Raw genomic sequence first — 25,523 nt, 5'->3', positions numbered from 1 at the left:
AACTTGTTTGCTTGCATTGTAATTTTTGTGCTTCAGCCATAGCTGAGATGTAGTTAGCTTCTCTAGAGCGAGCTTTTTTATGCACTGTGCTTTCCTGTGTTTTGGACCAATCTGTCATTGATCAGGTGAAGGTTAGTTAACATCTGAGCTGCAAACTGCTTGTTGTCTTGCGGGGTCCCTAGTGAGCAGAATATAATAGAGATCACCCCTCTCTCTGATGGGACCCTTGCAGTAAAACCTGAAGGATGCACCCTGCTGCAAACCTAATGCATCAACCCACATTCCATGTGGTTCAGACAGGACAGACGATTTAAAACATGCCATTGTAATCGAACAAACTATTTCAGAGAGATGCGGTAGCTATTTTAAAACATATAAAGGATGGCTTTTCTCTCTTCAAATGGTACTGAGACATCAGGGTATTCTGGTCACAAAACTCGTGGATCCTTCAAAACATGTTTTATTTTATTGGCCGAGTCGAAAAGTGAGTGTGTTCCTAAAGACTAAAGGTGGGGCAGTTGGAGATAAATGGTTATGAAGTTTAGAGTGCTCAAGGGGGTGGGGGTTGGGATCAATAAGACAAAAGGGGTGGCTTTCTGACCTAGAGCTTGGGATCTTTTCAGGAAAGAGGAGCTGGGGGAGCTTCATACCCCTAGCGTGGGTGAGGGGAGGGCAATGGTGCTACTGGTTTTAACTATGAGCTCAGTGTGATGGCTGAAGAAAGTGGGTTTGGGTAACAGATGCTGCACTAGTGGGGTGGCAGTAGCCAGTTCTGCGTGATGTCAGGGAGCGGTTTTGCATGCTGCAACTCTGGATTGTAGTCATGCCTAATTTTTAAGAACTTACATGAGCATCGCAGGAATTGGAAGTTGGAACACCTGTGTTTACCTTGGTTATCTCTAAATAAAGATGTTGTGGATTGAAGTATTCTGGAGGAGTGACAGCTGTCTTATCAGCCTCGAGCGATGAAGAGTTGCATGCTAACTACAAAAATTGCTGCTTAGGAATTTTGCTTTTTATAAAAAAAAAAAAATCAAAAGGCAAATGAAGTATGTGAAGAACATATGTTTTCAAGTTCTCTGCAGCCAGGATGTCTAGAAGTACAGTGGATAGTCCTGTAACTTTGCTAATGCCATAAGAAAAAAGAAAAAGAAAACATTAAGCATTGTGAAACTTAGAGAGCAATTGTGGGAGTAGCACTGAGTCTAAGCATGTGGGGTGTGTGCGTACATTCACACATACAACAGTAATTACAATAGCCTAAAATTCATGTCCCAACCACAATGATGTTACTCCATTTCTCAGTAACTAAGAAAGGAATTTGGCCCAGTGAATGAATTTAAAACACTGTTAGATTGACTGATCCAGAAGCATTCCTTCATGTTATAGGAAACGTGCATTTTATGTTCACAGACAGCGATTGCCATATATCGGAACATGAACAGAGTATTCCTTGCTAGCCTTGCTTCTCTAAGTCAGAGTAGACTTGACTAGTTTATATTAACCAAGTGGCCTTAAGAGAGATGTAGTGCAAGCACTGAGTTAGGGCTGGCAATAAGTAAAAATTCTCTGCTGGTAGGGATTCTTTGTAGTTCTGTCAAAAGGGCATGGGATGAGCCTGCTTCAAAGGGGTAATGTGCAGAGTAGTTTTATAATACCTGCTATTACCAAAGAAGATTACGTCTGCATTGTTTACAAGATAGCGGTGCCCTTGGGAAGCCCAATTTCTGTCTTTGCGTGTGGCTCAGGATCACAGAATTGCTGAGGCTGGGGAGCATCTCTGGATGTCCAATTTCTATGCTCAGAGACGGGTCACTCAGAGCAGGTTGCCCAGGGCCATGTCCAGTTATGTTCTGAGTACCTCCAAGGGTGAAGACTCCACAGTCTTTCTTGGTAACCTGTTCCAGGGTTTGATCACCTTCACAATAAAAATACAAAACAAAATAAACCTTTGTGTGGAATTTTCAGTATTCAGTTTGTCTGTTCCCTTCTGTCCTTTCAGTCCTGAGAGGAGTCCGACTCCATCTTCTTAAGGTATTTATAGATCAGATTCCTCCCCGAGCCTCCTCTTCTTGAGGCTGAACAGTCCCAGCTCTCAGCCTGTCCTTGCATGGCAGATCTCGGTGGTTCTATGCTGGATTTGTGCCACTGTGTCCATGTCTCTCTCATACTGGGAAGCCCAGCACTGGATGCAGTACTTCAGAGGTGGCTTTGCTAGCGCTGAGAGTAAGGACCGCCTCCATCAGCCTGCTGGCTATTCTTTCTAATGCAGCACAGGATGCTCTTGGCCTTACGTGCTGCGAAGGTGCTCTGCTGGCTCGCATTCAACTTGTTGTCTGCAAGGATGCCCAAGTCCTTCTCTGCAAAGCTGCTCTCCAGTCAGTCAGCCTACGGTGTGTACTGGTACATGGGCTGGTTGCTCCCTAGGTGCAGGACTTTTCATTTCCTGGTGTTGGACCACAAGAGATTCCCATCGGCACATTTCTGCAGCCTATCAAGGTCTCTCTAAATGGCAGTGCAATCCTCTGGTGTTATCAGCCACTCCTCCTAGTCTTGTATAATTTGAATATTTGCAGAGGGTGCACTCTGTCCCATCATCTAGGCCTGTAATAAATGTGTTGTTAAACGGTCTTGGCTCCAGTATCGATATCTGGGGTAGCACCACTAGTGCCTGGCCTCCAGCTGGGCTTCTTGCTGCTCATCGCCACCCTGCAAGCCCTGCACTTCAGCCATTTGCAGGTTGTATGATGTTAAAATCTGAATCAGTAAATGGGACCTATTGAACTATTGCTAGTTCAAAAATCCTATTGCTGGAAAGAAGAGATTAAAAATAGAGAATAATGGAAAAAACAGAGAAAGCTGCAAAAGAACAGGGAGAGCGAGGGAGGTACATGACCACAGTTTTGCGTGGAAGTCCTGCTAGTTTGGCTGTAGCTAAGCTTTTCCTTTGTCCACAGTCTTTGGAAGTCTGGACTGCTTTTTTATTTTTATTTTTGAAGGAAAATAGGTCAAAATGATAGGAACGGTTCACAATCTGGGTTTGAGATCTGAAAAAGCTGTTTAGAAAATCTGAGTCCTTCTGTGTCTCCATTTCACAAGGACAACTGGCTGAAATCAATGTACTGAATTCCAGCCCTTCTTGTCCCCGCAGGAGAAGATCTTGCCTTTGATTACTGTTGATTAATACAACTTTCTCTCTCGTGAGTACGGGAAATGATCCAGTACTTAATTATTAGGTATTGCGAACCTCAAGGTTACGCATGTTATGTACACATTTATCTTGGCTTGTTCTGGTTAAATTGATACTAATTGGTTTTGTGGAAAGCAAAGCTTCTGATAAGAGGTCTTGTTATCAGTGTTCCCGCTAAGCTAATTAAGCCCCTGAGACAGCACTGCTATATGGTGTTTTTCTTCCTGCCATGAAAGAAAGTGTTTGTTTTGTTCATAGGCATATGAATTCCTGTATTGTAACAAGAGAAATGATAGTTGCACTGGGGGTTTGTCTTGCTGGGAGGGCAGCTCTAGCAGATTCTGCAGTTGATCTGTCTGCTGAGACAAAACAGCCAGAGACTGCCGAAGAGGTGTTAGTAGGCCAAATGCCACTACAATTAGATGGTTAATTGTAAGTCAAGGTCATTTGGGTGTTTGTGTCCTTGTCAGTATTTCTGTGACCAAACATCTCATCTCCAGACGCTAGAAATACTTTTGCAGGTGTCATATTACAGTAGGAAACAATTCAACCCCCAAATGAGCATAGCTGTGAATATCACCCGAGCTTCCTATGGAGATATGGCCTTAGGCATCAGCCAACCATTGTTTCACTTTTAGTACAGTAAAGCAACCACCAATGCAGTAGCATTGGATGTGTTTCTATAACTTCAAAAAATTCTCCTCTTTCCACCCCAGCTATGACCACTGAATTAAGTTGTTGCAGTGCAAATGCTTGTCATGAATTTGGTGCTAAAATTCTACTTTGTATATTCTGGAAAACCACTCTTCTGTTTGATTGCTATTTAAGGCTGGCATGTGTTGTTTATGTGTAGTTCTTTTTATGCATGCTTTCCTGGAGTGATGTTATGTGTTCAGTTACAGATTGGCAGTGTCGTTTCTATGTGAAGCCTCAGTGCATCTTGATGTCTGTTCAGTCATGAAAAGAGATAGGGCAATCTTGAGAGCAATCTGTTGCAGTAGTGATGTAGTATTTATTAGTCATTCAAGGCAAGAGGAGAATTTCCATTCATTTAGATAGCTCTCTTATTGGCACCCTCTCTCGCTTTTCAATGAGTAGCACATGAATTTATCTACTAGACCTTTCTTTGCAAAGTATGCATTTTCCAGCTGAGCTAATGACTTTGTTTTAAATTACTATTAATATTTTGACGTTTTGAGAGAATTGTTATGTTAAGAGCAAGCAAGACCTTGATCTTCCCAAACATCCTTTTAAAAGATAAGCATCCTTCAATTAGAAACTCTGATTTAAAACGTGTTACTTGCTGTTAAAAGTGTATTTGACAGCATGCACGGGATGCCTTTGTGGTTTCTTTAAGAACATGATTCTTGCCTGACCTTGATTACAGCTGTTACCTGTGCTCTGTGCCTACTTGTTGAGGATGCTGAAATAGTGATGAACTTCAAAGGGAGCAGGCAAGGCTTTTAAAAAATGGGGCTATGACTTGAGGAAATGTCGTGTTTGTTAATATTTTCTATCTGTAATAGAAAACAGTAGTAAGAAAGCATAAAAACCGGAATTACACAAGTGATGAGTTTGCTGCTTTGTAAGAGCATGTTGCAGGTTGTCCTGTGGCAGCAGGTCTCACTGATGTTTGTGAGTTTGCAGGAGCAGCTGGAGCCAAGTGATATTAGCTGCACCCACTGGGAAGCGGAGAGGTTGAAAAATTAAAGGGTAGGTTGCCTGACCTGTTGGGATTCCTATGCTTTGTTTTAATGAAAGTCATGATCTTTCTGTCTTCTAGTGGACTTCTCTAAGCGATGGTGGCAGGGAGTAATTTTCTGTTGAGATTTTTCTCAGTATTTCTAAAGCTCTAGCACAGTTGGTATGTGTTAATGATGACATTTGAAAGTAATTTTTTCTTCACTTGCTTTCTGAAGGTAATTGACCTTCGTTCTGTCACATATAAGCTAGAAAGATGTTATTTTTACAAGCTGTTCTGAACAGCTGCAACCTTTTCATGAACACCAGAGGAGGTTTTAGGGCTAGTTTCCTAGAAAAGCGGGAATCTGTAGGTTGATGCTACCAGAACATCTCTTTCCAACTACAACAGACTTTTTTCCTTCTGGAAAGCTCTGTAAATTGATTTTTCTTCCTCCCTGTTGACCTGAGGAAGAGCATAGTTGTAGATGCAGTATATCCATCCTCGTGTAAGCTGCAGTTTCTGTAGATCTCTTCCTCATCAGCGGAGTTGTAGATAGAGCCATCACAGGCCAAAAAGTGGCTCTTTTCTTGCTTCCTTCACTACTTGGCATTTCAGGGCTATTAGCTGATCCTTCCTTGACTCTTACTCAACCCTTCTGTTTTTGTCAAAGTCTTCTCTTCTTGTTTTAACAGTTTGTCCATGACTTCCACATTAGTGGAGCAAACAATTATGAATTCTGTTCAGTGCTCTTTGCCTAAAGACACAGGTTGATCTCCTTTTGGTAAATGTCAACCTGAGTAAAATGACAGGAGAGTGGGAGACGAAAAAGATCATCTGCCTTCTTTTGCTCCAGAAAGCTGGCTGCTTTTGAGGAGAGGTCAGAAGAAATAGGGAGGGGAAAAGAGGAAAAAATCTGAGGTGCTTTATCAGACGAGGGTGAGTGCCAGAAGCGTAAGACAGCATAGATGCCAAATTTAAGCAAATATTGCTGAGTCTTCATGGATGCTGTTGCTGCAAGGAGAGGATACATTTGCTTGTTAACAACTGCGCCTGCCCACAAACTTTTGAGCATGCTAAGGAAGGTTAACCTGTTCACAAAGGAGAAGATAAACGTCAAAAATCCATAGTTCTGAACTTTTGAATTGTTTTTTGCATGTACTTTTTTCCCATTTTGTACACTTTTTTCTTTTTCTCTTTTCCTTTTCTTTTCCTTTTTTCTTTTCTTTTCTCTTTTCTCCTTTTCTTCTTTTCTTTTCTTTTCTTTTTCTTTTTCTTTTTCTTTTTCTTTTTCTTTTTCTTTTTCTTTTTCTTTTTCTTTTTCTTTTTCTTTTTCTTTTTCTTTTTCTTTTTCTTTTTCTTTTTCTTTTTCTTTTTCTTTCTTTCTCGTTCTCTTTTTCTTTTTCGCTTCTCCACAGTATCAGCTTTTTATTGTTTGTGGAGAGACAAACAGACTCTTGTTCCAGAGTATGGGGGGAGGAGGGAAGAAACGTGTAAGCGCAGTGGAATGTCCTTTTTACTGCCTCTCTCTGGCTCCAGGTCTAAGACATGTGGGGATTTTAACATATAAGGAGCAGCGAAGTGTCAGAAAACAAGCGACAATGAAAACAAAATACAGCCAGTAACCTTGGGGCTCTGAAACTGAGCAAATGTTTATCAGAGTAAGATTCTGCTGGACATCATTGAATAAGAATGAGTTGATGTCACACTTGGCAAGAGCGGGAGCTTGTTTTTTTCCATGCAAACAGCACAACATGGCAAGGGGAAAGGAGAGGGAAGAGTGGGAAGGAGGGGAGGGGGAAGAAGGAGAGAGCTGTTTGCTATATATCGAACGAATAAAAATATATAAAGGCATGGTTTGTTTTGTTGGAAGGAGTCTCAGTGCTAGGACATAAATAGACAAAGGTTAAGGATGCTTCAGGGCTCCTCCTACACTGCAGCTCTGAAGAGCTGTATACAAATTCCTGACAGCCATTGCGTAATTTGCTTTGACTTGCTCCCAGTAGAGAGTGTACTGTGGGCTCATTCCTGCGGTCCTTATTCAACAAAACCTCATTTGGCTTTAATGGGAATTTTTACTTGAATAAAGAAGTTCATCTTTTGTGACCTCTGGTAGTTTCAGTGCCTAGCCAATGCATAGGAGGATCTCCCCTTACCCTCCCCTCACCCCTGCGTACTCTGCTTTTAAAGCTTCATGGTATTTCATATTTCAAGTAATGCAAAATACTAACTGCAGAAAGAGAGACTTGCCTCAGGCAGGCAACGGAGTAGCAAAAGCTGCTTTCTAACAGGTAGCATCTGAAGCTCAGAAGTAACTACCAGTATCCGAATTTAGAAGTGAACAGTGTTAGAAAGCACCTCAGAAAAGGTGTAGATAAAATGAAGGAGTGCTGTGATAGAGCAGATTTTTCTAATGAATTCTGGGAGTCCACTCTCCTAAAAACAAATGAAAGCATTGGAAATGGTTAACAGCTTCTGATCTATGAGCTGTCTGTACCGGAACGAACACCTTCTGGCTGCCAGCTCCTGTACAAATGCTCTCGGAAAGCACAGAAGTGACACTGCTTCTTTTATGATTTTTTTTTTAATGTATAACTGGGTCATATATATTATGTATATATAGCTTTCTGTAACGAATGTAGGAGTTGTGGGATGTTGCTCTGGGCTTGTGTGTTCTTGTTCAGAGCCACCATTTGCAAAGTGGCACAAATTAAACCCTCTGGTCAAGAGCTCTCCTGTATTGGAATAAGCGTCAGTCTGGACATTATAACGGTGTGTATGTGCAGGGGCATTTGTGTCCTGTCAGCTTCCCTTCCCTCGTCCCCACCATGTATATAAGCTGTTAAGACCAGCCTTCCTTACAGCTACCCAAATATCTATGAGGTATTTCTTTGGTTAGCAAGCAGCCTTTCAGGATATCAAGCACATGTGGAAAACTGGGCCATTATTTTTCATAATATAAAGACAATTAAACACTGGACTGTTGTGGGGCAGCCAGCACAAACTTTACAAATCAATTTGATAATGCAACTTACATTTAGTGGGCTCTCATGGCAAGGCTTTTAGAGCCACTGTTTTGGAGAAGGAGGCAAAGCTTTAAATTTGACCCTTTCGGTATGTGATTCCCTCAGGTGTACGTGACTCTGCGGAAGCTTTTTGATTTGATGACTTCCTGCTAGACCACATTATCTCATTCAAAAAATCTTGCTAATGTGGCGTACATTGAATAGATTTGAGTGTTCTCATCTGTTGCATGACCTTACTAGACATATGCACGCTTCTGACCTCTCTGACAATGACTCAGCTCTGGGTATGAGCAAAGAGCAGCGCATCTGACTTCGAGGCAGACTGGACAAAGAAAAGCTGTTGTGTCTGTGCCGGAGCCATTTAGGAGTGCAGGCAGCGTAGCAGGGAAGGGGGAACAGTCGGGTTTGCGTGCTCTGCTCCTTTGTTGAAAGCTACCTGTATCAAATGAATCCTTTAACTGCTGCTGCAAGTGCAGTCCTCTCCCAAAACAAAGTCAGAAGAAGAATTAAAAATAATTGCATATTTATTAACTAGAGAGTTGAATGAAAACATTTAAGGTACTAATGTACCTCAGGACTCTCTCATTTCTAAGAGTCTTAAGAATTCACCATTCTGGACTTCAAAGCTGCAACGTGTTCCAAATTTTTTGTACCTTACTTTTAAGGCAGTTGACAAGTTAGATGCTGGTGTATGTTACTAACATGTCTTCTGTAGAGTTAGTTTTCCTATTCTCTTTCTCCCCCAGTCCAAGAAGAGATGTGTATGTGTCTGCACTGCCGTGGTTTGTTCTCATAATACTTTTAAACTATTCTGTTAGAATGGAGATGTGGATTCAACATGTTGTTATGTATTTATCTTAGTGAAAACAAATACTCTGTATTGGAACAAGAAATGGTGGGGCTTTTCTGTCGTCATCTCTGTGGTTATATTTGAAGATGATCAAAATTCTTCTACAATTTCTCTAAAAACAATAATAATTAAAAAAAAAGTCTGATCCCTTTCTGTATCCCTTTTCTCAACTCTACCTCTGAGCCTGGTTTTATACAGTTTGAAAAAGCGTTGCTGGGATCATTGCAAAAGTGGGTATATATTTGTGTAGGACCTATACCAAAATAGCGCCTGGAACAGCTACTTTCTGTTAACAGTCACAACTCTGCACAGCTGTGCTGGTACTACCAGTGAGGGTAACATGAACAGATATTAAACATGCAAGGTTTCTTAGTTTCATAACAAATCTCTAAGAAAGTGTAGATTGCATCCTGAAAATGGAAAACCTAATGTCAAAATTAACTTCCAATTGCTGTGAATCAGTGTTAGATGTGGTAATTAGAGGTCTGGATTTATTGTTCTTATGACTTGGGTATTTTGCTGGACTCAGTATTTTGTTTTGATACTGTTTCCTGAAAATGCAGCCGAAGCCACCGAGTCCATGGACTACACAGGAAGAAGATGCTCTAGGGTAAGGGGTTAGTGTAGGTGAGCTGTTCTGCAGTGTCCACCCCTTGTGTAGAGGTGATGGTGAAGTGAGGAAGCTCAGCTCTTTGCTCGGGACCAGAAAGCCATTCTACATTCCATTTCCAAAAGGAGGTAGCCTGCATGTGTGGGTTGGTGCCACAGAGCTGCTAACTTCTTGCTGCACTTCTGATTTGTGTACCAAGGCTCCAAGTTGCACTGAAAGATCCGTGGAGGGGAGCTGGTAGCACAAAGGCATTGCAGCCACAAGCCTGAGAAAGAAGGCTAGGGTCAAGAGCGGGACACAGCCCTTTGGGAAGGCGGTGGGTGGGAGAGCACTCCAAAGGGGGCACCCTTTTTGGTGCCCGCTCCTTGTTAATTTTCAGACTGCTTGAGTGCTCTGAGCAGTGGAGCTGCCTCACCCTGCAAATGCTGGTGCAGAGGGGGCAGTTGAGCCTGTTTCTGCTTAAACTGCAGTGGTAAATGGCCGTGGAGCAGCAGTTCTGGCTGTCAGTGCAACGCTGAGCAACCCCTTGTAAGCATCAGGGCTTTATCCTTTCCTAAATCCTGAGCGATCTGTAAGGCAAAACTTCTTAGGTGCTGTGTCACTGGAATTTTGAGGTTCTATCATTTGCAGGAATGTTATAGCTATTAAGAGCTTTAAATATGCCAAAAGTAGTGAAAAATGGCTCTTTCTCACCTCTGTCACTTTAAAAATAGGAACAAACACTGATAAGCATCTGGGGGGTACTAATTTTCATTTGTTTTCATGGATAATCTCGAAAACCTAATTTGGAATCAGTTTTGCCTTTTTTCTCCTCTCCCTATTTTTGTAACAAAGAAGAATATTTGCCTGGCAACAAAACTCTTTGGCATCAGAGCTCATCCCTTCCTGCTATTTTACTTATCTGAAGTCAGAGCCTTCTGCATAGAATGTAAGAATTAGTTGCTGTCAGTGTTGCAAACAAAGTGGTAGTTTCAGATAGTGAAGAGTGAGAGAATAAATTGTGCTTTATATGAATGTGTAAATCTACATATTAATATAGAATAATAGTTTTTTTAAGAAAAGTTAACGTAATATATTCCTGTTTTCTTTTTGTTCTGGTGTTCTGACACAGGCCACGGGTTTACCCGTGGATGCTGTACTCTTTGCACCCTGCAGTCCCGTTGTGGCTGCCTCTCCAGGCGTGTTCCTCGGGGTCTGGGGAGGCCAGTGAGTGGTGGAGGACAGAGCTGCAAAATTGGTTTGTTGAGGTGGAGCGATTGAGAAGGAGATGAAATGCAGCCTTTGGATTGTATTGGAAAAACACTCTCCTTTTCTCCTGCTTAAAGGAATTTGGGGCTGCACTTTAAATAAGTAAATACCTGTTCAGATAGTTTGTGTGGTTTAACGTGAGAACTGCACTGGTCCTTTTCCAGCTCGAACTGAACATCTGGCTCACAGCTCAACGTTTTCAGTCTGTCCTTTTTGTGCAAGTTCTCGTCTTTAACCTGAAAGACAGCTCAGCCAGCGGGATTTCTCCAGCAGGTGTTCTGGTGCTCTCATGGCTCTGAGGGATAGATAGGTCAGTGGTTCCTCAGGGGGCAGAAGGCGAGGTGCCCATCCGTGGCTGGTGGGGAAGTCTCCTGTCAGTTGTCTTGCCTGCTGGCTCCACATTGCCCAGGCCGCAGGCATGGAATGAAGCAGGCCTGCCACAGGCCACACGCTTGGGACCGAGGATGTGTGCTGCTCCTCTGCTGTGCCAAGAGACCTGAGATTGGGGAGCGAGTCTCGCTTCCTCAAGCACAAAGCGTAGTGGCTGAGTGCTGCGGCTCTGCGCTCCGATTCAGGCCCCTCGTTAGTCATTGCAAAGGCTGCAGTGCCAGAGCCCTCGCCAAGGTTTCTGGCTGGCTCTGTGCACGAGCAGAGTACCCAGTGGAGATGTGTTAATTGAAGTGCTCTTAAATTTCACTTATAGTAAACCAAGTCAGAAGCCTGGTTTGGTTTCTGTTTTTTTGTTTTGTTTTGTTTTGTTTTTTTAAAGCTATACCAGATAAAATGCTCAACAGTTGACTAACTGTTTAGTGTCTTCGGTTTTATTTGGCTATTGCGCATATTTTCTAGTGCTACGAGCAAAAGGTTTTGACAGATATCCCCATGTACCCATTACTTTGACTGGTCTTATTCTGACACTGTATGCATCCATAGCATGCTGTGTTTTTCTGACTTCCTTGTGTCTTTGTGTAGTCAGAGTATGCTGAGAGTTAGTCCCGTGCCTGGTCTGGTCTCGTAATGCATGCCAGGCGCTGCCCCAGGCTGTAAACGCCTGTCTTTCTCAGGTCATCCTCTCGGATGGGGTGAGCTGAGCTAACAGCCAAGAGGAGGAAGATCATTCCTGTAGCTGCATGTTTGGTGCTGCTTCTGAGGCTCATGGCCTCCTTGTGAGCCAGGCTGGTGGGGAACCAAAGGCAGCAAGCTGGTAGCTCTTGGGCAGGTGAGCAGCGTCCTTCGGTGGCAACCACAACGGGTACAAGGAAGGATCCTGCTCTGCCTGGCAAGGAGGGCTGGCAGAAGAACAAGATCCATCCCATTTTCAGTGGCAGAAAGTCCTAAGATCAGCTCAGGATTTAGCTCCATGACCATACTTGTTTCAGACAGGGACAGTGCTCTTTTCCGAACTGCTGGAAGGTGTCCCAGCTACAAGGCGTATAGAGGCTGCTAACTCTTTTGATAGCTCTTACCTTGAGGGAGGCGCGAAGAAAGAGTGCAACTCCACTTACAAAGTATAAATTGAAAGATATCTATTGAGAAGTGCTATGGTGAGGAAGTGAAGTTTTGCTATGCAATGACTGATACTTTCCATGATAGATTTAGGAAGCAGATTTTGTGCTGTGTGTGAGCACATCAGCAGACTGTGTATTAAAAGTAATAATAATTAAAGAAAAAAATGTGTGGGGTGGTATGTTTTCACAGCTGCACTGTTTGAGGCTAGGGTTAAGTGAAGGGAGAAATGAATTGTATATTCTGGGTATATCTAACCGCAGAGGGAGTGACGTAGGCGCTTGGCAGAGCTGGAATGTGGAAGTTGTCGGTGCTGGCTCCGAGATGCGTCTCCCCGGGTTTATGGCCATACTGGGATTCAAGTCATTGTCTCAGAGCGTGGGGAGCCAGGGTTCAAGGAGCTCCCAGGCTTGCTAACCGCGTGCCGTTACGTGCTGCGTGCGTAACTGATGGAAGCGGCGCTCCTAGATTACCATTACCTACAGGTTACTTGTGCGATCCTGTCCTTACAAGTGTCGTTGTCGACATTCAACACTTTCTTAAGTAGCAGCTTATTTTAATAGTAAGGCGATGCTGTTTTGTAATGTTTTGCTAGGGAGTTCATTTACCGAGGTGTAAACTGTCTACTGCAGAGGTGGTACAATTTTCATGATTTTTTTTTTCTGTTGGGATTTTAAAACACTTCATGCTAGGGATTCTTTATTGTGCTTTGTCTTTCTTCAAGGCACTTTGCCACTTGACAGTACTTGACAGTAGATGATAAACATGCAAGTAATACAGAGCACAGCAGGCCACTTATTTCAGTGTAACTGCTGAATGTTTTAGGTGCCCTAATAAGTCACACAAAGCTGAGTGGTTAGTTTTTTAAACACCCTGTCAAAAGTAAATATTGCCTGTTGTCTTCTCCTTCCCCCCCCAATTCAACCTCTGAGTAATTTCAGTGTCTTCATTTTAGCTGTTATAATTTCATGCCAGTTCCAGCTCCATGATTCCTTCTGGCCTTGGAAAATACCCTTATGTTGCAATACAATGCTGGGAACAGTGCTACTTGTTTATATACTAATACTGCTGGGAAAAATGGCATCCATAGTATCCCTTGAGTTACTTCTAAAATCAATTCTGGTGGATGAGGGAGAAAAATAAAAACAGACTGAGAAAGAAAAGCATTTGAATGTGGTTAACGTGAATTGGGAAGACAGGAACCTGAATATTTAAATACAGGTGGGAGAGAGAATAGAGAGGAAACAATGGTTCAGATTTCGGCAGCAGGTGTGCACATAAAAAATGTCAGATGGTATGATCATTTAATAGGAAACAGCTCTGCCTGAATAATTTTGTTCCATTTAGGCAGTGGAGTTGCCAGGCTAAGAAGTTTGATCTGCTGAGGACAGCCGGGTTCCCAAAGTGATGCTTGCTCGCTTTGTACTCACCAGGACGAATGCAGTGGGTAGAACCTCACCTTCTCTTACTCAGTTGGCCTTACTAGCAGATAACCACTTATCCTAATAAACAAAAGAATCCAGTTAAGTTAGTTTCAAGAAAAAGTGGGGAGTAATTACTTATTCTCTGTAAAGTGCGTGCTGTATGAGCTATGTATGTGTGGGCTGTATCATTTAAGAAGTTTCATCAGTCCCAGCTAGACTCTGCTGCTCCCAAGTAATGCAGCCATCTGGAATGTATGCTGGTAAAACCTTCAGAGAACATCTTTATATGTCAAGTCAGTCTTCTTAAAAATACGGGGCTTACACAATAAAAGCTTCCAGATCATGTTACCACGGCACGTAGGAAAAAATGGGCTATCTAGTTTAAGAAGTAAGTATCAGCCAAAATAGAACCAGTACGTTGTGGATGCCCCATCTGGGCAGGTGTTCGAGGCCAGGTTGGTTGGGGCCTTGGCCAACCTGATCTAGTGGGTGGCATCCCTGCCTGTGGGCAGTTAAACACAGAAACGAAGATTCTGACCAGGACTAGAGGGGCCCTGCCTCCAGCCAGGGGGAGGAAAGGGACAATTGAGTTTAAAGGACTGTTGTGGTTTAACCCGGCCGGCAGCTAAACACCACACAGCCGTTCGCTCACCCTCCCCCATGAGTTAGATGATCTTTAAGGTCCCTTCCAACCTGAGCCATTCTATGAAATGGCAGCCCACATTGCCAACAAAATGGTTGAGTGATTAATTGGGTCGCATGTGAGAAAAGAAGATAAAGTGAAAAATGCCAACTCGGCAGCATTTACAAATCACTCTTCTTTGGTATGTTTTTCTGAATGCGCATAATAGACAGAAATTACTGTTCCTAATACCTGTGGCCAGAAACTGTCAACAGTATATTTTGGATAGTTCTTCTTTAGTGTGTATTTCAGATAGAGCTCTTGGAAGAACGGACAAAAGTCATGACATGTCCATAACTCTTGGCCATGACATTATTTTTACTTGGCAATGTGCCCTGGCTCAAGTCCTTAAGATTTAGGGCTGCAGTTGTAGTTGAGGGTATGTTGTTTGTTGTGATAATATGCAAAAGATAGGACGTATGTTAAAAGTACTACTACATACCAAATAGAAACTGTGTGTTTCATGCATATAAATGGTGGTTATACCACAGTCAGTGCTATGTTTTGCTTGCAGTTATAAATCATCAATGAAAACTTTTATCATCAGATCCTATTACTTATTTAAAAGGATCTCTTTCAATCTCTAAAGATTTCTCTACAACCTTTAAAACAGCTTTCTTCATCTCTGGAAAACAGAACTGGAGTCTTGGACTCACTGCCTCTGCAAGTCAATAGCCTGTTCATTAGTCTTGCTCTATGCCATGTTTTGGCAATAAATTGCAGTCGCGATAGTTTCAAATTGACATTTGAACTGAAGAAGGTGCCCAGAAGTTTGGAGAAAAGCAACAGACAGTAGTATCGGTTAATCTAATAAAATATATTATTCGTTGAAGAACCATATCTCATTTGTTGACATGTTGTAATCTGATTGTATAATCCTGAAGTGGCTGGTCATTTTGCTTCAAGTAGTCTTTCCTGTAATGTGGTCTCAGGCACAAGGCACGTGAATAAGTTACCATGGAGAAAACCAGGTTGTGAACTCAGACTTGCAGCTCTTAGGCTACAGCGTAGGAATTGTCTGTGCGTGTCCTTCTGCATCTTGGTAAAAGCAGCACAGTGTACTTGGCCCCCACTGAGTTTACTTGGGGTTTGTGTGTGTACACAGGCTGGTTATTGTGGAATAGCAAACGTGCCCCAGCTTCACGTGGGTGCCCTTGTGCTTACAGGTGACTTCAGACGTCTCCTTTCCTCTACAGACCACTCAACACTGCGTTCTTTTATTTTTATTTTTATTTTTATTTTTCTTGTTAGTATGTGCGGATAAAAATCCATACAGTTTTACCTAAAATAAAATAAAGGTTAGCCTCAAGGAACTATCTTATTACTGACAGTAGAATCAGTTAGATGACTTTTAGTTTGCTGTTTTTTGTTGTTTATTTGTTCGTATTTATTTAAGAGAAATTGAGTGTATTTGCTCCTGCTTACCCTCTTCTCTTCCATCTACACTCTAGAAAACTTTGTGTCTGCTAGCAAATGTCAACCAAATTTTGCAGTGGAGAGAGTTACGAAAGCTAGTTACAGTCCTGTTATTTTAAGGAAGACAGGTGGACAGGTGAAGTTGAGACTCTTCAAAGGTTTTGCATGCAGAAAAAATTGAAGTAGCAGCTTGCTGTTGCTCAGACAGAGAGGTCTCCCTCTGTCCTTTGCTTTTCTCTCTCTTGCCTCACCAGATACTAGCTGTAGTTTTTGATCTCCTGGTAAGCTGAATCCTTCTGCGACCCTAGAGAAAGGAAAAAAACAAGCCACTGGGTTAGTCCTCTGCTGTTTTAGCAAAGTGAATCGTTTTCTGTGCAGTAACTGCACATCACTGCTTGCTTGTGGTGAGCGTGAGGCATGTGAGGTGAGGAAGAAGGGAGCTGGACCTTCCCTTTAGCGGAGGGTATACGTGGGGGTCAGGAGAGAAGAATACATTAATTTGGCTCTGGTTGTATCATGAACCTTTATTAGATGTCTGAGAATCTGTGTGGGAGAGACTGCACAGATGTGTTTGATACTGACAGTTCCACAGGAAAACTGGCTCTGTTGCTTCCTGCGCTGCTGGAATTTGTTATTTGAGAGTGAGAGAAGGGGAGGGATGTTCTGGTGGTGAAGTCATCAGGCTGGGGGACAGCAGCTTCCATGTGGTCTCAGATAAATCACTTAATCTCTCGGTGCCTCAATTCCTCATCTTGTAAAGTGACGTTAGTCTTCTGCCCTTTGTATGTGTATAGTGTTTGGGATAAGGAGGTCAGTTGTAGCCTGCCGATATCATGTGCTTACATAATCAAATGATGGTGGGTCTTAGGTCTGTCTTGATGTGTTTGCAGAAAAAAATAAATTTAAAAAGTTGCTCCAGAGTAAGTGAGTACAGTTTACTGCATGACACAGAACCACTATCTCTCACTTTCCTGTGAATTATCCCATCTCTTCCCAATCTTTTGCTTATAATTATCCTTTTGGGTCTGTGGCAGGAAGTGGACCATACAATATTGCAAATGCTTAGTCAAAAACACTCTCTTACATATTACTTCTGTGATCCAGAAGCTTTAAAAAAATAAAAATAAAAAATGTGTATCTTGGCTGCTTACACTTGACATAGTGCAGCCGTGTGCTTTTCTTCAGAGTACATTGTGTACCTTTTTCCCTACCTGAAGCTTCAAAACAAGGGTATCAGTAGGCATGCTACCGATTTTCTGGTAACCGATAGCAACTTTTCCAAGGCTTATCATGTGGCAATCTCATACTTACAAAGAAGCATATCTAAATAACTGCAGACAGAAATTGTAGTGCACACAGGCTGTACCTTTCCCCTTTTGGGCATACAGGTTTCTAACAGGCCAAGTGAGGAAGCATTTCTGATTTGTTTGTGGTTTTCCTCTTTTCAAACAGGAATTTTAATATAGAAATCTTTTGCATCACTGAAACATTTGTGTTTTGCAGCAGTGTTCAAATTCCTAGTCACGATCAGGCTTCATCGCACTAACTGCTTTCCAGATCATACAAAGTATGGAGTGAAAGTCATTGCTTTAGACATGTTGCAAGCTTAAGTGGTGCAAAAAATTATAAGTGCCGTAGTAATTACGTATAACCATCCCTATTTGAAAGGAGAAAGTTTTAATGGTGTACAGAAATTTTTGTCAGATCTAAGCCTTAATAAAAATGAGGCTCAAAAGTAAAGCAGAAATATCATAAACAGATAATCTTTTAGTGCATTTAATAACAGTAATAACAAAAAAACCCTTAATCACAATTTCTCCTAATGTAAGATCTGTGCCTCTAATAGGTAGAAAACCGTAAGAGATTGGTTGTTTTGTTCTTTAAAACTAGACTTTTAAAGAAACCTAAATGTCTTTGATCTTCCTAATTTTATTTTATTTTTTAAAGGTAAATGATGGAGGAATAAAAGTGGTGGTGATTTTTATATCTTAATGAGTATTATCTTACAAGCAATAGCTGTGGTGTTAGGAAACTGAGGCACAATATTCATACTGAGAGAGTATTTGGACTCTTTGGTCAGAAAAGTTGCCTGTTAAATTATGTGACAAGACAAGAGCCTTTAGCCCATCTGTCACCCATGCAGAAGTAACAGATCACATGATATGAGCTCCAAAATAGAGGAAAAATTGCTGTTACAGCCAACATTCCTTGCCACAATACAAATATGTTCTTTGCTCACATAATAGCTATTCAGTTTGCCTACAGTCATTGTGTTTCCCTATTAAAGTTCAAAGGAATTGAAAATACACAGGCAACAAAGCCAGGTTTTGTCTTTGAGTAAATACATATTTTATTACAAGGTGTTTTATCAGTGTGATTTTAGAAAATAAACTGATTTGTAAAAAAGATTGTGTGGTCATCTACATTTGAGGTTAAAGTTTTCTCTGTGACTAGCTGTGATTTTGTTTATATTTTTGGAAGTTCCCTTTCGTCATGCTTGACCTCTACTAATTCTATGGTGTATGCCCTTTTCTTAAGGGCAGCCTGGCTTTCCATATCTGAGTGTATAAATTTTGATGTATCCTAACAGAAGTATCAGGAAAAAAAAAAGGCTTTGCTGAAAATGTAGTCTTTTGTTAGTCTTCAAGAACGAGAGGAGGAAGTACACAATTGCAATTCAAAGCATTTGGTCAATAAGAGCCATATAAATCTGATTACTTTGTATGTTTGGATGTATTTCAATGCCTTTTATTCTGCTGCACACACATGTGCAATTATTTCTTTTCCGTATGTCATATTGAAGTCCTCTTGCATGGGGAAATGAGCTCTCTATCTCAGCTAATAGCAAGTTGCTGCCTCCAAACTTGTGCAAGCAGTAATGGTCAAGAAAGAATGCTCAGTCTTCAGGGATCTCATCTGTTTCTTGTGTGGATATTTTTTTTTTTTTTTTGGTACTCTAGGATACCTGAAGGTGCTCACAAAACAGCCTCCCCATGCAAATAGCAATGAGGAAGGCAACTGTATGATGTTATAATAGTTAAACTGTGGCTACTGAGGGCAGACTTCATTTATGAGACTAGCCAGACTGGGTAGCTTTATCCAAGAGCATTACAAGCACTTGATGAGGGAATTTGTTGGTCTGATCATTTTTAAATAATCTTTGAACACTGGAAAATTCCCGCAGACCTGAAAAACACCACTTTTTAAGCTAAAACTAATGCTGTCTTTTAAAGAGGGTGTGTTAAATGACCCAGTGCTATTTTATTGGTAGTAACCAGAGCCTACTCAAATTCAGCGAGGAATGGAAGAGCTGAGAAAGTTTTACCGTCTTGGGTTAAATTTATGAAGAGGAGTTTCATTAAGAAAAGAGGGTGGTAAGGAGGAGGAATTAGGAACAGCTGAAAAGAAGTAAGTTGCAGGCAGCAAAGGTGATTTTGAAAGGGGAGGGAGGGATTGCCTTGTTGAAGGAGTATGAAAAGAGATGTAGGCAAAAAGATATTTCAAAAAAAATTAAAGGCAAAAGGAAACCTTTGATAGGTGAGCAGAAGTTCACAAACTGTAGCAGTTTAAATAAGAAATCATTAAAATACCAGAAGAGAAATTCCTTAAGAACAGCTAATAACATATGCTTATGAAAGCTTCTTAGATTCTTCAGAAGCTTGCTGAAGTGTCTCTGGGATTGTCAGAGAAGAATTTGAGAAAAGCAAAATCAATTAGTTGAATCAGCATTCATTACAAAAGTACATCATTCTTTACAAGTCTGAATGAGAAGTATTCACAGCAGAGGTTTTACAAAAAATGGTAATGTACACAGGAATCAGTCTTCAGAAAGACGTACCAGAACTGGGAGCGCTTCTATAAAGTTGACAAGCTATTGCTAATCACAGTGTGTAATCTGTTGCTTCATTTAACCTTGCTCAGAGGAGAAAAGGTGATGACATGCAATACGCTGCAATGCAAGCCCTTAAAAAGGGTGTTGCTGAATAGTCAGTCCAGCAAAGGGGTAGCAATTACAGAAGCAACTGGATTTTTAGACTTGTAAACACCGTGCATTGGAGAAGAATGGACTTGGCTTTGAAAGAGGGAAGTCAGGCCTCAGGGTGCAGGGTTCTTGGAGGGTGTTAGAGAAATAATCAGAGAAATTAAGTCTTCTGTGGGAGAGGAGACTTAACTGTGGGTTCTTAAGCAGGGAAACATGATGGAAAAAAGTACACCCCACTCTAGATTGCTGCCGTTGCACAGAAATTTAAGTGTCAGGGCTTCACAGACCACAGTATTTTTTTCTCTGAAATTTGTAATAACTTGGAGGTAGGAAGATTGTGCTAGGGGATGAAGCAGAGACGAAGACATTCTTTTCTAAATGTCCACTGTTGTCAAATGTTGGGAGCACTATTCTGGTCAAGGTAAACTTCTGGTCTTATTAAACAAGTGGTTACCACAGAAGTCCTCTCTTCTGTTCTACAGAAGGGTTGATTACTTGAATGACTATAACCCTTCTGGCCTCTAAATAGGTAACAAGACCACAGTGTCCTGTGCTTTGTTGCCTGTAACAAATAAATTAACAACATTGGACCTTTTATTTTCTTTCTGTGATGTCTGCCATTACTGCTTGAAAAGGTACTACATAAGTCAAAAAGAAGTAATAATATGTTTCAAGTTGGAAAGCACTCCAGATGTTCTTAGGATTGTCCCTAAAAGCAGAAAAACATGACTATGGTTGGTAACTGGGCTCTGTATGCATACTGTGTCAGTATATGGTGTAAAGCATTTTCTCAGAAACTTTTCTAGTCATAAAAATGCTTTTAAAACTAACAGCTTTCTTCTGCTCAGTAGGATGTAATTTGTTGGAAGTGTACATTGACCTGGAACCAACAAGGAGATGACTAAGTAGGAGGAAAATGGTTTTAACATGCCTCTGCTTTGCCAAGGAATATGGAAACAATAACAGATTTGTCAAGTCCATGGGTCAGCCAGCCTTGTAATGATATATGATATTTTTCTGTGCACAACATACTTGGTGTGCTTTTCTTTTTCTCCCTAAAGCACCATTTAGGAGCTGAAATGTAAATCTTTGTTTGTCCCATTGCTTATTATCACCTTCATGGGTACGCTGTTTATTCATTGGATGTATCCAGAGCAAGCAGCGGATCCTGACTTCTCTTCATCATGGCAGGCACGTAATGTGGTCTGTCGTCTTATTTGTTTTACAGTGTAATTTGATAGCTAAGAATGTGCATGTTTGGCAGTTGCCAAAGCATTTTTGGTCCGTACACTACAGCTCAGCAGTAGTCCGTCTCCCATGTCCCCGTTTTTGTTTTTCCCAAGCCGTGACATCCTCCACACCGCCTTCGCTTATCACTCAGGGGAAGTTGCGTCTCTCGTATGCCAAGCGTTCTCTTCTCTATGGTTCAGTCAGTATAAAAGCCATACCGGGTGTGCTTCTCTCTTTGGAAGAGAACCAACAGCTTGGGAAACGACTATTCAATTTAATAAGACTTGAAGACTTTAGATTCTGTTTTCTTCCCCTGTAAGAGCAGAAATGTGCTCTTGGAGGGGGCAGGGGAAGAATAGTATTAACACACCGATGAAATCACAGGAACACCCTTTCCTCGGTGAAGTAGCGGCAACTCAGCACTTAGTTACTCTGCTGCTGAGCAGGTTCAAGCGCTGGCTGTGTCTGGAGTGAGCCTGAACCATGCAGAGACCTCTGTCTCTCTCCACCTTTTGGCACTTGAAAGACTGACCTAATAAATGTTTTGTTGCAACAGATATGATCTCATATCCTTTTGAAAACCACTTGTCGACTACTCCTGCTTCCATCCCTTAGGATGGGCCTGTTTGGTGAAGAGTTCAAAGTGTGGGACAAAGCTTTGAGAAGGAAGTAGTGATTTTCAAGAAGCGAGTTATTTAATAATACCTGGAAGTTCGCAGCGCTGGCTATCTGCTTTAGAAACGAAACCTCCTCGATGCTGAATTACTGAAGGCTTTTAGCTGGTCTCCTCAGTTTTCTGTTGTGTACGAACAAAGGATACAAGCAACACCCTTTTTAACCTCCTGCCCTTTTTCCGTGTGTCGCTCTTGGTTTGGGTTTTTTCCTGTGGATCTTAAGTTTTTCAAGGGTGCAGGGAAGCATGCTGCTATCTCTTGAGGGCAGAGCTTGTGGAGCAGATATTGCATGAAAGCCTTTGGGGCTTGCTGCCTGCTGTCTGCTCCTAGGGAGAGGAGGCAGGGAAGAGATCTGGACTCCATGGGGCAGAGGGTCCTTCCCAGCCCTGCATCTCAGTTCCTACCTCCCAGGGCTCCCCTGGTAAAATCTCTCTGGAATCTGCGTGTTTACAGACTTCCATGAAGTGTCAAGATGACTTACTGCTGCCATCTGCTCTTTTGGAGCAAAGCTACCGACTTGCTAAGAAATAAAATGCAATGAATTAATAAAATTTTAATATTTACACTGTGGGCAGTAAGTAGTCACTGTGAACAACAAAAAATAGTGGATCGATTTCTGATGAGGGGAATTTCTGCCAGGTAGAAGACTGCATGGCTTTTTTCATGCTTCTGTTCACTTCAATCTTTCTTCTTCTACAAGTTGAAATTCAGAGCTAAGTTCTTCGCTGGCATGGGCAGCATGAGCCATAGATCTTGAGAGAAGCTAATTGCTTTGGCTTCTCCCTACTGCATCAACCAAAATAATGCCATCCTTTATCTTTAAATAATGTATGCTGTTTGGTTTTTATTACGACTTCAAACATTTATACTGGGTTATATTTGAACTTCTGCCTTCTTATGAAGATAGTCCAGCTGAACAGTTAATGTCTCCGTTCACTTGAGTTCACGTTTTTCTGGATAGTGAGTCAGAGGCTCCTTATAGTTTATTAATTTTGCTTTTAGTGTTTTTCAACCTGTACAATGTTGTAAGCACATAATATAAGTTTGAGTAACATAGTCCTTTATAGCTCATTTTACAGTCCTTGCCCTGTTCCGCTTCAAAACTCTTATAATTCTTAGGTTAGCCAGAATACACACTTCATTTTAATTAAATCTATTAAATAAAGCCTAATTCTCTTCCTCCTCTTGAAGCTGGTGAGAGATTAGCAATAAAAGAAAATTAGTTGGTTGATAGCATCATGTATTTTGATCAGTGCAGGAACAGGGTAACAGCCTCAGGTGTACGGTGAACTCTTCATTCCTGTGTGAACATTCAACATATTAAAAGTTGACAACATTATTTGAACATTTATCCTGACAAGATAAATTTACAGAAGATCAGAATTAACAAACTGAAGGAACGCTAAAACATGTAAATGTAATGTATACATTAAAAAAAAAAAGTTGCATTTCCTTCAATGTGTTTGCTCTCATTAAAGTTTTGCACTTCAGCTGAAAGTTTTCTTGAAAGATTTGCAATTGATATTGCTGGACCTAAGATTTTGTTTGAGGTAATTCTTTCTAGAACGTAAAAAAGGATTTGGCTAATACAGATTTTGAGACCAAATGGTTAACTGTCTATCTCCTCTTCTGACCTGTTGATACAGGCAGTGCAATTGTAGTGGACGACAAGTCAGCAAAACAAATTATCTTTTTTTTTTTTTTTCCACTGAAGATGAGGAAAGGATGGGTTTTATGTAAAGGGTAATTGAGAGCATCCTGAGAGAATAAAACGTTGAGTGTTGATGCAAAGTTAACCTGCTTCATCATATCTGATGAGGTTGCTCTCCTAGTTTTGTTCTCATTTCTGTCTGGAAATGTTTTTGAAGAGGTTTAACTTTCTCAAATTCATAAGATGCTTCTGACTTAGTCTTGGTTTCTGTCTTGTTTGTGAGTGTTTTGGCAAGAACTTGATGTCACAATTTGTTTGTAGCTTGCAATAGTCATGGGGGTCATCCAAAATACTTGCTATTTCCCAGTGAGGTACATTCTTAGAAGAACTTTTCCAATCCAAATAACTTGCATTTATTACTTCTTTTAATTGCTTAGTATGATACTTGCTTACATTTGCTGTTTTAATGTCTTTTCCTGTCAGTAAACGGAGAGCCCCAGAGGGCACATGCATGCAGTTGCTGAATTCAGTTTACATAGCTTGACGGATGTTTTGGAAAAAGCAGATTGCGTGTGTGTGCTGTTTGTCACAGATGGTGTCCCAACTAGAAAGAAGTTGTGCTAATGCTGGAGGAAAATGAAAAGAAAATAAATAAAGGAAATAACAAAAAAGGATGGCCTTAGAATTTAGCATCACTTTTTCCAGAAGCTGTGGAGAAAACTGACAGTATGACACACATGTGCTTGAGCTCAGCAAGGGTTCTCAAGTTGCACTATGCAAGCAACAAAAAATGGGCAGGAGAAATTTCTCTGGACGGTTTTGCCTTTTTCTCCTCTGGATATTAACAGTGGCCCAGTATTAAGTCTCATACTTTTTTGGTGAGCTTTTTGTGAAACCTAGCGTCATGTGAGTAGGTAAAGATCTTAATATATATATATAAATATATATATATATATATATATAAATATATGCATGTATGGGCTAGTCTTTGGGATCGTAACGAAAAATCTTACAACATGAAAGGGTTCTGAAGCTTCGAAAAAGGCAAGGTAGGCAAAACACTGACATTTCACCCCAGTTTTTAATTTAACTTCGGTGGGTCATTTTTCACTCAGCTTTGTTTTGGGGGACCAGTGAATTTTTAATGATTTTTTAGAAATCTGTTTTTGACAGTGAGATTCTAGTGAAAATAGTTCAAGTCGCACGCCCTTAGGGGATTGCAGAACTCCACTCCTTCCCCTTCTGGCGTACATAAATGAGGAGGGGGCTCATTTGTCAGAGTTCAGAATTGCTTGTGACGGAGGTGAAGCAGGACTTGCTTTATGCAGCCTATCACTGGAAACCAAGCTGTTGTGCATTATGGTACTATGTTTAGATTCTGCCTTTAAGCTCTGTCAGGGAGGGGTAAGCTGTATGGCAAACTATTCTTTGCCCTGCTATGAATCCTAAACGACCATAAATCTTCTACCCGTGCCCTTCCCACTTTTAGCCTTCACTGCACCATTATGTTGTTAAAGTCCATTCAGTAGTCTTCAAGCCTGAATTAGCTTTTTATTCATCCATTTAAAGCTTTTCTTCTGGACATGTTGTGCTGCCTCTCTGCTTGCAATTGAACTGGTTATATGAACAGCCAGATTAACTCCGTTTCTTCCCTTGCCTTCTAGGACTCCTCAGTGGGCAGACCTCTCCGACCAACACCAAACTGGAAAAGCTGGACCCCCACCAAGTGCTACAGCTGTGTCTCCGGTACCAAGACCATCTTCACCAGTGTGCAGAAGCGGTTGCCTTTGATCAGAATGCGCTTGTGAAGCGGATCAAGGAGGTACAGCCCACAGAATGCCCACTTCTAGTGGGAAGGGCTTGGGGGCCTTGGAGTTACCCTCTTGAGCTATGAATGCAAGTGCTTGCACGGTCTTGGGTTGCTTTATGCAGTCTGCTTTAAAGTAAACCCAATAGAGAAACTGTGTGTGTCTCTGTGTGTGTGTGTGTGTGCATTTCAAACAAAATTCCCTGGCTTTCACTGTGGTTACTTTTAGGTGATGTATTTACTGGTTGTGCTCTAGGATTCTTGGCTGTAAACAGAGTATGTTTCTCTAGTATTACAAGTACTGCAAGTAATTGTTAAAGGAGTAAAAGATGACTGGAGTTTTTGAAGTTATCATTCCTTATTCAGATCTGTATGCTTAAAGTTTTAATAGGCATCATGTTTAAGCTCTAAGGAAAGAAATGGCTATCATAACATGGAGAAGGTAGCAGAGGTAGAAGGTAGTAGCTCTTTCTTTCTTCAGTGGGTTTGTAGAGCCGTGCTTTTGTTTTCAAAGTCAGCCTCTTCTCTGATCTGTATGGCTGTTAA

At 41.3% G+C, this 25,523-nt stretch overlaps 1 protein-coding gene across 2 annotated transcripts in view; it reads left to right on the top strand.

Moving 5' to 3' along the window:
• Window positions 1-25,523, top strand: part of BORCS5 (BLOC-1 related complex subunit 5) — a 94,752-nt gene that overhangs the window by 52,317 nt on the left and 16,912 nt on the right. For both annotated transcript variants that reach the window (XM_040545032.1, XM_040545033.1), the window contains one exon: window positions 24,835-24,992. In XM_040545032.1, coding sequence (XP_040400966.1) covers window positions 24,835-24,992 — 158 coding nt within the window. The remainder of the gene's footprint in view (window positions 1-24,834; window positions 24,993-25,523) is intronic.

The sequence above is a fragment of the Cygnus olor genome, chromosome 1 (genome assembly GCF_009769625.2).
Source record: "Cygnus olor isolate bCygOlo1 chromosome 1, bCygOlo1.pri.v2, whole genome shotgun sequence".
NCBI classification, from domain to species: domain Eukaryota; kingdom Metazoa; phylum Chordata; class Aves; order Anseriformes; family Anatidae; genus Cygnus; species Cygnus olor.
Note: the sequence above shows the minus strand (reverse complement) of the source record. Positions and strands in the feature narration are given on the sequence as shown.